Source organism: Leptonychotes weddellii, unplaced genomic scaffold, assembly GCF_054177405.1.
Source record: "Leptonychotes weddellii isolate Sample4059 unplaced genomic scaffold, ASM5417740v2 HiC_scaffold_1400, whole genome shotgun sequence".
NCBI lineage: Eukaryota > Metazoa > Chordata > Mammalia > Carnivora > Phocidae > Leptonychotes > Leptonychotes weddellii.
In genome coordinates, this window is record NW_027720254.1 from 1 (window position 1) to 13,649 (window position 13,649).

The following is a 13,649-nucleotide window of genomic DNA, read 5'->3' on the forward strand; positions in this document are numbered from 1 at the left end:
GCAACCTGAGACCTCACAGGTGCAGCTCTGGGGGGGGGGGGGGGGGTGGTCCTGGGGTGCTAGGGAGGAAGACGCAGCAGGGGAACAAGGAGATGGGACGGGGGAGGGTCTGCCCCGACCCTGCCCCAGTGCAATCCTCTGAAAGGGTCTGGAAGGGCCTGACAGGGCCCCATGTGTGTGCATGTCCACAGCCCAGGAGGGCTGGCTGGGGTGGGAGGGCAGAAGGGGAGGGTATGAAGCCGGGAAACCTCGGGGGGGCATGAGACTAGGGAGTTGGTCCTCTCTTCCAGGAAACACTCCGACCAAACTCCCCTTCATTGGCCTGAAACCTCCCACAAAGCATGTACATTTGGGCCTTTGCCCCGTCTTTCTCAGGAGCTGACTTGTGTGCAAACTTTACAGGAAGTACAAATCTCACAAAAAGTCTTACAAAATATATAAATGGAACATGAATTGTTTTTTTTGTGAAGTTGCCATGAGAAATTCCTCTAAGACGAACCATGAGAGACGATGGACTCTGAAAAACAAACTGAGGGTTCTAGAGGGGAGGGGGGTGGGGGGATGGGTTAGCCTGGTGATGGGTATTGAGGAGGGCACGTTCTGCATGGAGCACTGGGTGTTATGCACAAACGGTGAATCATGGAACACTACATCAAAAACTAATGATGTAACGTATGGTGATTAACATAACAATAAAAAATTCCTCTAAAAATTGTAGCCACTCCCCTAGCCACGGCAGGGTGTCACTGGTCCCATCACAAAGGTCCTAGTTCCGATCGGATGTCAGTCAGACCCATCCCAAAACACCTTCTCCCTTGAAGCGCTGGTTCAAATCAACGGTGGGGAAAATGCTCAGATGTGAGAGTGACATGCGACATCTTAGGACCAGCGGCCACGGGCTGGCCCCATTGTCGTGAGATCATGAGGAACAGAAGCTCCGTGGCTCTGGGTGAAATGTCACTGCTTATTTTCGAGGTACCTGAGGAACAAGTTGCCACAGATCTGGGCAAGCACTTTATAGCTACTGAATCGTCCTTTAGGGTGATGAAGCCACGAGGGGCAGAGCCAGGGGTGGACCCCATGCTCCGTGGCTCTCTGGGGACACTCCCACCAAACAGTCCAGGTTACACCTACTCCTGCATCTGGTGGACAATGAAAACACATTACAGGAAACGTAGAAAATACAGGAAGTATAAATATCATTTAGAAACAATCATTTTTGAAGATTTGCCATGCATCTTTCCACCTCCAGTGCCCACGTAGGCATTTGTGCTTTTGCGGCAGGCTTGTGTTTACTTTCATTACACTTTCCCTTTCGTTTCACAAAGTAGGGAAGCTGTGTGCTTCCTGAGGGCAGGCTGCTTGTCCCGCTGTCGTGCCCCAAAGCCTGGCACGGTGCTGGTGAGGGCGGGAGCCTCCGGCCCGCGGATGTGTGAACTGGCCGAACAAATGGGCGCCTCCATCGGCTCCACCAGCATCTGCTGGGGGGGCGGCTGCTTATGCAGGTACCCCCGTCACCAGGCTCTACAGCTCTGCCCTGGTCCGGGGGCCGGCCCACCTCCGGGCCCCGGGGAGTGGGTGGCGCGCATGGCCTACAGGCGCAGGATGGAGCCTCTCTTCGCCCACCATCTTTTCCGAGTCTCGGCATCAGATCTCAGCCTCGAGAGGTCACGTGCGGTGCTCCAGAGCCCGGCTCTGTCTCCCTCACCGCGCGGCCAGGAGCTGCTCTCCATGGAGGTCCTGGGGTGCGAGTGCAGGGGGCGGGTACGGGGGGGACGGACGACACCCGGTGCCTTCACAGTATGCAGGACGGAGAGACGGGCCACAGGAGCGAGCCGGTGGCAGAGCTGGGGACCGGGCCCTGTCTGCTCGCCGGCCATGGAAGAGTTCAGGTGCAGAAGTCACAGGTCATCGAAGCCTCTATCACGACTCGTGGTGTGATGGACGGCTGGGTGCTTCTTCCGGGTGTGAGAGGCATGCAGGGGGATGTCGGGCGCATGTCAGGATGTCTGGCATTTACCCTTTCACTAGCTTATCTCCTAAGCCATGAGGGAATGGAAGAACCTCTGAAATCTGCCTCTGTTCAAGAAATAGGGACATATTTTTCAGCAAGCCTACTTCCCAAAGCTACCCGTCAGCCAAGCCTCTGACATGTATCGACAGTGCCGACGAGTCTGTGACCCACAGAGCTAGCTCTGCCCCTCCGCCTGAAGGGTAGGGGCGCTGGCCGGCAGGTGGGGAAACGCACAGCGCACCACACAGGGCCAGGCCGCGCTGGTGTGGGCTTGAAATGGGCTCGGGGCCTCGGCGGCACCCTGAGCTTGTGACTGCTTCAACTTGGGTTCCTGGCCGGGAGCTTGAGGTCTACAGTGCAGGGCCACGTCTCTCTCATTTCCTGTGGTGGCCCCAGCCCTTCGCCGTGCCCGGAACCAGCACGTACTTGCTGAAGGCGTGCAGGGGCCCGAAGTCTGGTCCATAGCTTAGCAGGACAGTGTGCTCAGGACCTCAGCCATCTAAGGCCACGGTGACACGGCATGACATCACGTGTGGCTTTCCCAAGGTCACAGCTGGAAGGCCTGAACGAGGGACGGCCCCTTGGCTCTCTGATGCCCCTCAGCGGCAGGTGGGCCCGAAGCCAGTGAAAGGTGGCCTCTACCAGACCAGTTTGCTGAGCGCAAATGCTCCCACTGTTACTGGCTCCTGGAGCTGTTATGAAGTCCAGCTACCCTGTTCACGGTTCAGCCTAAGAAAAGTGGCAAGGGGTACTGAAATTGACCACAAGGGGACTTTGGAGAATATGAGAAGTGAAGTAATCCTTAATAGGAATGTAAAGTTCTTTGTTAATATGGAGTTTTCCACTGTAAAGAAATAAGCTTTAGCAGGATTACCTTAGAAGCAGAAAGTCCACTTTTTAAAATTACAGGATCCTGTTATCAGAATGGTGATTTTGATACAAAACAGTAATAAACTATGGCACCACAGAAGTCCTAGTATTTCTAAGAATTAACGTTTGTAGAGCACCGTGTCAATCATCCCTGAGCACTTAACAGTTCCATCACAGGCCGTCCTCCCAAGTTTTACTATCCCCTCCTGACACCCTCAAGGGCCAGGAGCCCACCGGGCATCCCCTGGTGTTCAGGTCTACGCGGATGGCCTCACAGCCTCTGGCCAACTGTGGCAGCAACAGAGTGACCCAGGGGCGACCGACCGTGTGGGCTCTGGAGCCTGACAGCCTCGGCTCTACCCTCGGCTCGCCCCCTGCTACGGACTTCCTCCCGCTGCTGACCGCACACGGGGCCCCCCCCTGTAGAGTACCAACACTGATCACTGCTGACTCCGACGTTCCTTCTCGTGCTGGGCACGGACCCAAAGCTTCCTCCTGCAGGGACTCATTTCCAGGGACAAAAGACTCTCCCCCTCAAGGGCGATCATGAGGCAGGAATGAGAGCACGTGCACGGCGCCCGAAGCCCCGCCGGGCATGGAGCAAGCACGCAGTGAAGGCCGGCTCGGAGAGGCCAGCCGTGCCTCGAGCCCTGGGGTCCCTCGTCCTGGCTCACTGCTAGGTCTTCACAGCACCAGCGCGTGGAGGCACTTGGTCAACCTTGGTGTGGGGGCCCCAAGTTCGGGCTGTGCGGATGCCCTCGGGCCCCTGGAGCAGAGCAGCCGGGTCACCAGGGGGCCCCCAAGGTGGGTCCATCTGAGTCGCAGGACGTCAGGGACCCAGCGATGCTGCTGCCACCACCTCTACCGCTCACGTCCTCGTCCTCGAGGCCCCGGGCCTGCTGATCCTCCACGATGAGGTCGGCCACCAGGTTGAGCTGGCAGGCCCTGAGCGCCCTCACCAGGTGGGACACTGTCGCGTCCTCCCTCTTGGTGCTCTTCCAGACTCTCAGCGACTCCCTCACCTGCTCTGTCAGGTTGCGGGGATACTTCTCCTCGATGGCATCGATCTTGACGTCCGTCACTTTAAGGTGCCGGGCCAGTCTTCTCCAGTCCTTCCCCACATTATCACAGATGATGTCAAACGCGGCACGCAGGTCTGGAGAAAGAAGAAGATGATTTACCAGAAGTCTGGGGAGCTCGTTAGGAGACCAGTAACCTCATACTCCCAGTGGGCTTCTTGCTGCTGACCTGAGTGCTGGGGATACAAGAGGTGCTCTTGCAGAGGCTGGAGTCACCCAGCAGTAGAGGGGCCAGGGGAAGGTCAGAGAAAACCCAAGGGGGGGGCCTCCAGTCCTGCCCCCAGCCTACTCCAAAAACTGCCCAAAAGGTGTGGCCCTCCGAAGAGGTGATGGCTGGTGTGAGTGGTAGTGCAGCTAACTGCTTGGGTGGGGGAAACTGAGGGAGGGCCTGGGAGTTGTCTAAAGGAAGGAAATGGAATCACTCCCCCATCCTACCCTGTAGTTAAGTGGTGGCTCCTAAAAAGTTATGTCCACCTCAAATCCCTGGCACTGTGAACGTTAACTTATCTTGAAAAGGGTCTTTGCAGATGTGATCAAGTGGAGGATCTTGGGATGAGATCATCCTGGATTATCCAGGTGGGCCCTAAATACAGTGACAAGTACCCTTAGAAGACAGACAGAAGAGGAGGCCGTGTGATCATGGAGGCAGAGATGGGAGAGATGTAGCCATTCGCCAAAGAATGCCCAGAGCCTCCAGACTCAGGAAGAGGCAGAAGGATGCTGTCCCAGAGCTTCCAGAGGAAGCCTGGCTCTGCTGACGTGACCTTTGACTTCTGGCTCCAGAACTGCGAGAGAATCAGTTCCATGTGGCCTCAAGGCCCCGAGTTGTGGTCTTTTGTATGGCAGCCCCAGGGCACTAAAACCCAATTCTTATTTTGGAAGCTGCCTGGACTGACCACTAGTCTTTGGTCCCTGGCTACCACGTCCTCATCTGCTGAAAGGTCACGACTGAGACCAGCAGGTGGGGCACTACCGACCCTAACAGGCAGCTTCTGGAAATGAGGGAGCAAGCAGAGAGGAAGGACAAAATGCTGCTCGGAGGGCCCCAGCAATGTGTATCTTCAGCTACAGACCCCCAAGATGCTGTCAGCCTGTGTGCCTACTCTGCTCCGGCCCCCCTGGAGGTGGGCAGGCGGGCACTTGTGTTACCGTGACCACTGGTACAGAGGGGGAAACTGAGGCACGGGGAAGAAAAGTGATTTTCCTGATGTCATACAGCTAGACAACGGCACAGCCAGAAAGCAAAATCCAGACAAGTCAGCTGCCGGTCCCCTCGACCAGGACGCTACCCCGTCTTCTGTGCGAGAGTAATACAGGACGGGCCCTCATCAATCCACCCCTACCTGTTAATCTCTGGTGTACTCTCCTGCAACACACAGTATCTACACACATACAAACACAGACAGACACAGAGAAATCTAAAATGTTATGATCTGTGTTTTGTGGACTGCCTTTTAAATGTATCATGTCAACAATCTCCCCTCCACTGAATGTCCTTGAAAACATAATTCCTCTATGTCCTGTTCTGTTTGCACAGCGCTGTGTGTCTATGTTTATCTACGGGTCTTTACGGAGTTAACACCCATGCTGTTAGAGGTCCACCCTTTCCCTCTGGTGACCGAAGGACTGATGCCAGGCCAGAGCTTCAAGCCTATGAGGATGTCCCCGAAGCACTCGCCATCACCCCCTCCCAGGGCTCTGAGAACACAGGGGTGTGGCTGAGAAGCCCTGCTCCACCCAGGTCTCATTTTTACTCCTCGAAGCCTCTGCAAGCCCCAGGTGAGGCTGGAGAGTGGGGATGCCTGAGCACAGGGTAGGAAGCCACAGAACGGACCTGGTTCGAGAGGCTTGGTGCCAATACCACCCACCCACCCACGGCTGCCTCAGGTCAGTCCTAGTTAGCAAGGGCTGTGCATCTTAGGCCCCTCACCTCACCTCGCAGCCATGGTCCTCTGGCTTGTAAGACGTGAGTAAGAATAGCAGAACCTAACTACGGGGCTATCGTGAACACTGAACAGCTGCGCTAGAGACATTTTCAGTACTGTTCTGACAGCGTCAAGGGCACAGTGGGGCATTCCCAGAGGCAGAAGGAAAACGAAAGCAGCCGCAGGCTCACCAAGCTCCTCCCACCCAGCGGAGGTGAGCAACGTCCTTTCCTTGGAATGCTTTCTAATTAAGCCGGAGGAAGGGGGCGATAGAAAAAATACCGAACTGGGTGTGTGTGTGTTTTCACGTTTTCCAACCCAGAGTAAGTTAACTTTTATGAGCTTTGGCTCTCCCATCTGCAAAGTGGGCAGTTCACCTGTCTCCCAGGAGCGCTGAGACAAAATCTGCGCCAATCGAACCTGAGAAAGGTCTGGCGCGGCTGACCGGCCACATCTACCGCTGGGCAAACTGGCCCCGCCTCCCCCGGGCTCGGTCAGTCCCCCAGCCTCCCGGGCCCCGCCCCGCCCCTCCTCCGGGTGCCCCGGTCCCCGGCCCCCCGCGCCCACCTCGCTCCTCCGGCGGGACCCTGCCCGCCGCGCCCGCCTCGAAACTGTCCAGGCGCTGCAGCAGGTCCTGGCGCCGCAGGGAGACGAGCAGCTCGCGCAGCAGCTCGGTGTGCTCGGAGTCCAGCTCGTTCTGCTCCAGCAGCACGTTGAAGAGGTCGAGGCCGCTTTGCACGCGCTCCAGCTTCCTCTTGCCCACGCGGCTCCGGCACAGGAACTTGAGCTCGGTCAGCTCGTCGTTCGACAGGCCGGTCGACACCGAGTGCAGCAGCACCAGGAACGGGTCCATGGCGGCGGGCCGCGGGTGGGGGCCCAGCCAGGCCCTCCGCGCGTGCCCCGCTCCGCCCCACCGTCCCCTCGGCGGCCCGGCGGCCCCGCGGCCCCTTGGCCCTCGCGGCCCGGCTTCCCGCCCCACAGCCCGCGCCACTGGCCCCCGTCCCGGCGCCCCACTACCGGAAGTCCGCGTCCACGCCCACTCTGCCGAGGTCTCGCGAGAACTCTGGGACCCGCGCATGCGGCCCTGGCCCGACTGTAGCCGTTTCCGCCCGGGAGGCGCGCGGCCGCCGCCAGGGGGCTTCCCCGGAGAGCTCGCGGCGCGGGGTTGGAGGGCTTCCGCGCCTGCGCCCTGCAGACCATCTCCCGCCCAATGAGGGTACTGTGGCCCCGCGGTCCGGAGACCCAGGCGCGAGCTGAGAGGGTGGACCTGCGTTTCCCGGGCCGTGCTGCACTGCGGATGCCGATAATAAATGCATCTATTATTAACATTTGTGAGAGTGCAAAGGGTCTTTTAATGCTCCCTGGGCAGAAAAGACGGTTCAGAGGTTTATTGAAGTTTTAAAGTTTGATTTCATTAATATTTCATTTTTATAGTCATGTATGCGTTCGAATGCTTTTAGTTTATTGAGCGCCTACTCGTGTGCCAGGCAGTAGGTGCTGGGAACACATTTGGGAGCAAAGAGCAGAAATGCCCGCCTGTCGCGAGCTACGTCATCAGTACCCAAGCTTACATAATACAGATAAGAAAGTCGTGCAGCATGCCAGAAGTTAGTAAGAGCCAGGGCAAAGCGGATAAGGGGATGGGGAGTGTGGAGGTCGGGGCACGATTAGAGGGGGCGGTCAGAGCAGGCTTCACTGCGCAGGTGCAGGTGCGGGGACCAGGTGCAGGGGCCAGTGGCCAGGTGTGTGGGTGTTGGGGGCAGGGAAAGGGTGCGGGCGGGGGCACAGCCTCAGCAGAGGCAAGTGAAAGCGGAGGTTCCGGGAACACCTGGGGGACCGAAGGGTCTGGAGCAGAGAGAGGGGTCGGCAGGGGTTGCCAGAGAGGAGAGGGGAGGGGTGGATTAGGAGGTGCCTCACGGGACAGGTGCGGACCCGGCTTTACTGCCCCTGAGAGGAGCCCCTACAGAGTGTGAGCAGAGGAGTGAAGCCATCGAGTTTCCTTAAAAAAAAAAAAAAAAAAAAAATATATATATATATATATATATACAGATAAATCCACATATACACACACACACATAAATAATTGTGACAGAATTCACAACCCATCTAACTTACCCGTTTAAATACATTTCAGCGGATTTTAGTATATTCATAAGGTTGTGCAAGACTCACCATTAGGTGATTTTAGAACATTTTCATCACACTGAGTAGAAACCTGCCACCTATTAGCAGTTACTTCCTTTCCTTCCTCCTCCGCTCAGTCCCTGATAACCACTACTTTATTTTCTGCCTCTTTGGATTTGACTATTCTGGACATTTCATATAAATGGGACCATACACTATGTGGCCTTTTGTGCCTGGTTTCTTTCGCTGGGCAAAATGTTTTCAAGGCTCATCCACGTTGTAGCATGTGACGGTGCTCCATTCCTTTTTAATGAGTCAAGAGTAGTCCATTGAACAGATAGACCACATTTGTATATATCCAGTCATCAGCTGATGGACATTTTGATTGTTTCCACTGTTAAAAACCAAAACTCAACTGAGTAAATGTGAAGATCTAATTGGCTTTATTCAATAATTCATGAACCAGACAGTATCCCATGTAGCGAGTAGAAAGCTCTGGGGATCTGAGTGTACAAAACAGAAGGTTCTTATAGACAGAAGGGGAAGAAAAGGAAGTTTTCTAAGGAAGAGTGGATTGTTCTGGCAAGGTCACCTTCCTTTGGGAGAAGGTGAGGGTCTATCATGCAGATCACCTCACTAGTGCCCAGCAAGGAACCCCGGATTGTCTGGTTTGAGGTTATATTCCTGGGAGAGGGTGGAGTCTTGGTTTGCTGTTGTGGGGAAAAGTGACTCTGTTTTTGGCCCCGTTGTTCCTTTTTTTTAAGATTTTTATTTTTATTTATTTGAGACAGAGAGAATGAGAGACAGAGAGCATGAGAGGGAGGAGGGTCAGAGGGAGAAGCAGACTCCCTGCCGAGCAGGGAGCCCGATGCGGGACTCGATCCCGGGACTCCAGGATCATGACCTGAGCCGAAGGCAGTCGCCCAACCAACTGAGCCACCCAGGCGCCCCCCGTTGTTCCTTTTTTAACAGCAACTTTTGGCTATTCCAAATAATGCTGCTATGAACCTGGTGTTACATTTTTAGAGGGTCACTCTGCCACTGTGTAGAAGCTAAATAACCCTGATGAGAGATGAGGGTAATTGAACGAGAGCAGGGGTGGGGATGAGAAGGGGGCAGCCTTCTTTCGATTTGGGGGTGTATGTAATGGAGGGGTACTGAGGACCCTTGTAAAGTTTGAAGGATGGAGGAAGTCCCCTGACTGATCCAGGTGAGGTATGGGTGGGTGGGTGGGGGGTTGGGGAGGACCTGCTAGAGATGTTGATTGGACAGTGGTATGCACAGGACAAGGGTTTGGAATCGAGACCTGGGCAGGAGATGTGAATTGGGGAGTATTCAGCAGATAGATGTGTGTGTGGCGGTTAATTTTAGGTGCCAGCTTGACTGGGCTAAGGACTGCCCGGTAGCTGGTCAACCAGATTCTGGGTGTGTCTGAGGGTGTTTCTGCAAGAGATGAGCATTTGAACTGATGCTCTGAGTGAAGCAGACGGCCTCCCCAGTGCTGGCGGCATCATCCAATCTGTTAAGGGTCCAAATAGAACAAAAAGGCGGAGGAAGGGAGAATTTGCACTCTCTGCTTGAGCACCATTCCCCCCACCCCATTTTCTGGCATTCACACTCAGACTGAACTTGACCCTAGCTTTTCTAGGTCCCCAGCTTGGACTTCTCGGCTTCCATGACCACTCGAGCCAATTCCTATGATAAATCTCTTGTATAGATCTCTATATAGCCTATTAGTCCTTTTCTCTGGAGAGCCCTCACTGGTATAGTACTTAGAGCACTTGCAAGGTGAGGTCATCTATGTGGAGGAAGCAGACAGAAAAGAGGCTCAAGGGCTAAGCCCTGTGGTGTCCAGCTTTTCAGGAGAAGTGCAGGGGTCTGTGAAGGAGGCTGAGAAGGAGCCCCTCGAGGCAGGAGAGTCAGACCACACCCCTGCTGGAGAACCCTATTTCTTTGTCCCTTGCATGTCTCTTGTCTCCTGATTTACCATATACTTGGCTTCCTGCTCTGCATTTTTTACCCATCTCTCCTGCCAGAATGTGACACTTGGAGGCAGGGACTCTGAGCACCCAGAACACCCACTGGGGCTTAATAGGTGCTCACAGAATGGTTCTGAATGAACGAATCTTACATAAGGTGTGGTTAATTTGAATCTCCATTGGCACAGCTATACCCATGTTTGACCCACTGCCTTGCTGTCTGAAGTTTTTCTGTTTACCATCTTTTTTTTTTTTAAAGATTTATTTATTTATTTGAAAGAGAGAGAAAGAGCATGAGCAGAAGGGGCAGAAGGAAGAGAAAGAGAGAATCTTAAGCAGACTCTGCGCTGAGTGCGGAGCCTGACTCGGGGCTCCATCTCAGGACCCTGAGATCATGACCTGAGCTGAAACCAAGAGTTGGATGCCTAACCCACTGCACCATCCAGGCGTCTCGTCTGTTTAACTTTCTTTACATAATCTTTCACAGAGCAAAAGCCTTCACTTTTATCCAATTTTCTTTTCATGGGTTATGCTTTTGGTATCGTGTCTAAGATCCCTTTGCCTACCTCTGAGTCCCAAAGATTTTCTCCGATATTTTTTTTTCTAAAAGTTTTATAGTTTTCTGTTTCATTCTGTGATCCATTTTGGGTTAATTTTGGTACAAGTGTAAGGTTTCAGTGGAGTTTTGTTTTGTCTTGCCCGTAGGTGTCTAATCACTCCAGCACTGTGTGTTGGAAAGCCATCTTTCTCCTATTGGAATGCTTGTGCATCTTTGCCAAAAATTTGTTAAGCACATTTGACTTTCCTCTATGTTCCCTATTCTGCTCCATTGATCTATGATTCTACCCCCACCCCAGTACCACCCTTTGTTGATGTTATATAGGAAAACTTAATTTTGTGTAGAGGAACTCCTCTGACTTTATTCTGCATTGTCAAGACTGTTTTAGCTACTCTAGACTCTGTGTCTTTCCATATCAATTCAAAAATAAGCTTGTCTATGTCCAGAAAAACTTGCTGGGATTTAATAGGAATTGCATTAAATCCATAGATCAATCTGGGGAGAAGTAACATCTTTACCATACTGATTCTTCCAATCTATGAACATGGTATGTCTCTCTATTTATTTAGGTCTTCTTTGATTTCTTTCATCAGCAAATTATAGTTTTTAGGTTATAGATCCTGTACATAGTTTGTTAAGTGCAACAATGAGTATTTGGTTTTCTTTGGAGTCATTTTAAATGCTATTCTAAGTTTTGCTTCCTCCATGTTCATTCTTAGTATATAGAAATGTGATTGATTTTTGTATGTTGATTTTATATCCTGCTACCTTGCTGAGCTCATTTGTTAGTTCAGGAGTGTTTTTGTGTTTGTTTATATCTTTGGGATTTTTCTATGTAGACAATCATGTCATCTGCAAACAGAGACAGTTTTATTTTTTTACTCTCCAACCTGTATGTCTTCTATTTCTCTGCCTTACTGTATTTCAGGGGCTGAAATTTCCTGTATAGTGTTGAATAAACACAGTGAGAACGGACAACAGACATCCTTGTCTTGTTCCTGATTGGGGCAGGGGTAGGACGGAAGCATTTGGTCTTTCAACATTATGTGGGATGTTAGCTGTGGGCTTTTTCTTTTTCTTTCTTTTTTTTTTTTTTGTGCAGATGCTCTTTATCAAGTTTCAGTAATGCTTATTTACTCCTAACTTGCTGAGAATTTTAGTTGTTGCCGTTGAAATCATAAACGGTTGAAGAATTTTGTGAAATGCTTTTTCTGCATCAATTGATATGATCACATGGTTTTTCTTCTTCAGCTTCCTGATGGGGTGGATTGCACAAATCTTTCTGTTTTAAGATTCATTTATATATTTGAGAGAGAAAGCACGAATGGGGGGAGGGGCAGAGGGAGAAGGAGAGAGAGAATCTCAAGCAGACTCCCCACTGAGCCCAGATACTGATGCGGGACTCCGTCTCACCACCCTGAGATCATGACCTGAGCTGAAATCAAGAGTCGGATGCTTAACGGACTGAGCCACCCAGGCGCCCCTGCATGGATTTATCTTTGCATGTCTAACCAGCCTCTTATACCTGGAATAAATCCCACTTGTTCATGGCGTATAATTCTTTTTATATACGTTGTTGGATTTGCTTGCTAATATTTTGTTGTGGACTTTTGCATTTCAGTTCATAAGAGTAGTCCCCCCACCCCCCAACTGTTTTTGGTTTGTTTCTGGTATCAGAGTAATACTGGCCTCATAAAATAAGTTGAGAAATGTTCCCTCCTCTTCTCTTTTCTGGAAGAGGTTATGAAAAATTGGTGTTAATTCTTTTTCAGATGTTTGGTGGATTTCTCCAGCAGAAGTATCTGGGCCTGGAGATTTTTTTGGAAACTTTTAAATTATGAATTCAATTTCTTTGATGATTATAAGGGCATTTAAATTGTCTATTTTGTCTTGACTGAGTTTTGGTAGTTGGTGTAGCTTTTGAGGAATTGGTTCTTTTTTCCCCCTAGGCTGTAGAAATTTATGAGCATAAAGTTATTTGTACCATTACCTTGTTATATGTCTTAGTCTGGGCACCCATACACATTTCCTTAAACCATACTTAATCTCCAAATAAAGACAATGACGAGGTCATAATTCCACCTAACATGATAAAATGTATCCTGCGTCCACCTGAAAATGTGCTAATGTCTTCCCCAGAACAGGAAGTAAAGGGCTGGAGGGATGTTTACTCTTCTCCTGATATCATGTAGCTTAAAAACTGTGATGTGAAATTAACAGTCCTTAGCTCTCATGATATAAAGTCAATATATCTTCTGTTACATGATAAAGGGATAAGAGAGGAGAGAAAATGAAGACACACACACGCAGATTCATAGGAAAATCGGGAGGAAATACTCAGGATACACGTACAGCCCTCATTTTTATAATAGGCAGTAGGTTGGGTGGTCAGAATTGGTGTTTGTAACCACCTCCTTCCACTCCCCACTTGCATGCCTTTTGCCTTCAGCAAGCACCCCAGCTGCTTGTGGTTCTTAGCCTGGTGGAGTGACTTAACCCCTTCCTTCCTGGAGGGTCTGGACCATTTGTAGTCCTGCCTGGCTGGGGTCGTTGTGGTTTCCCACTGACCTTAATCCAGGGTCGTACAACTATGAGACGTCCTATAGGACTCGCTCTGTTCCAGACACTCTTCCTTCCTCACCCCAGTCTGGAGCAGTGGTCCAATGTGCCCTTGGCAGTTAGGATCAGTCCCCCGCCAACACTGTACCTCCCTTCTCTGCCTGTTGATTCAGGGGCACGGTGGTGGGGGGGATGTCCCCGAGTGGCCGGGCAGCAGTCTGAATTTCCAGTTCATTGGAGTCACTGTCTTAGGACAGAAGCATCCCTCCCTCTGCAACGGATCCTTTGGGGCAGCAGAGCCCAAGGTCGTGGGGGTGGGAAGTGAATGTTCTGCTAGGGGGGCACTAGAGGTAATAGTGAGTGGTGCCCCGGCCATTTCCAACCCCGATTCCTGGGCCGGTGAATCCTGGCTCTGGGAGACATGGCCCCATATGTGGGATGCTGGCTCAGAGCACATACGGCCTTCAGGAGAACGCTGTCCCGGCCCTGCAGGGTACCGCCACCTCGCTGGGGCTGGACCTGAGCCTTCAAAAGGCCATT

At 51.9% G+C, this 13,649-nt stretch overlaps 1 protein-coding gene across 1 annotated transcript; it reads right to left on the reverse strand.

Annotated features, from left to right (window-relative positions):
• Positions 1 to 436: 436 nt before the first annotated feature.
• On the reverse strand, positions 437 to 6,806 carry FADD (Fas associated via death domain). The gene is made up of 2 exons (XM_006736818.3): positions 6,456 to 6,806; positions 437 to 4,040 (listed from the first exon to the last, which is right to left on the reverse strand). Exons 1-2 carry the CDS (start codon positions 6,739 to 6,741, stop codon positions 3,670 to 3,672), a joined length of 657 nt encoding a protein of 218 aa, XP_006736881.1. The 5' UTR covers positions 6,742 to 6,806; the 3' UTR covers positions 437 to 3,669.
• Between the last annotated feature and the right edge of the window lie 6,843 nt (positions 6,807 to 13,649).

What these genes read in the sequence shown, in the direction of transcription:
- FADD (XM_006736818.3), bottom strand. Translation starts at nt 6,741, where the DNA reads ATGGACCCGTTCCTGGTGCTGCTGCACTCGGTGTCGACCGGCCTGTCG. An exon ending in GGTCCCGCCGGAGGAGCGAG is followed by an intron (nt 4,041 to 6,455) that starts GTGGGCGCGGGG and finishes TTCTTTCTCCAG; the next exon opens with ACCTGCGTGCCGCGTTTGAC.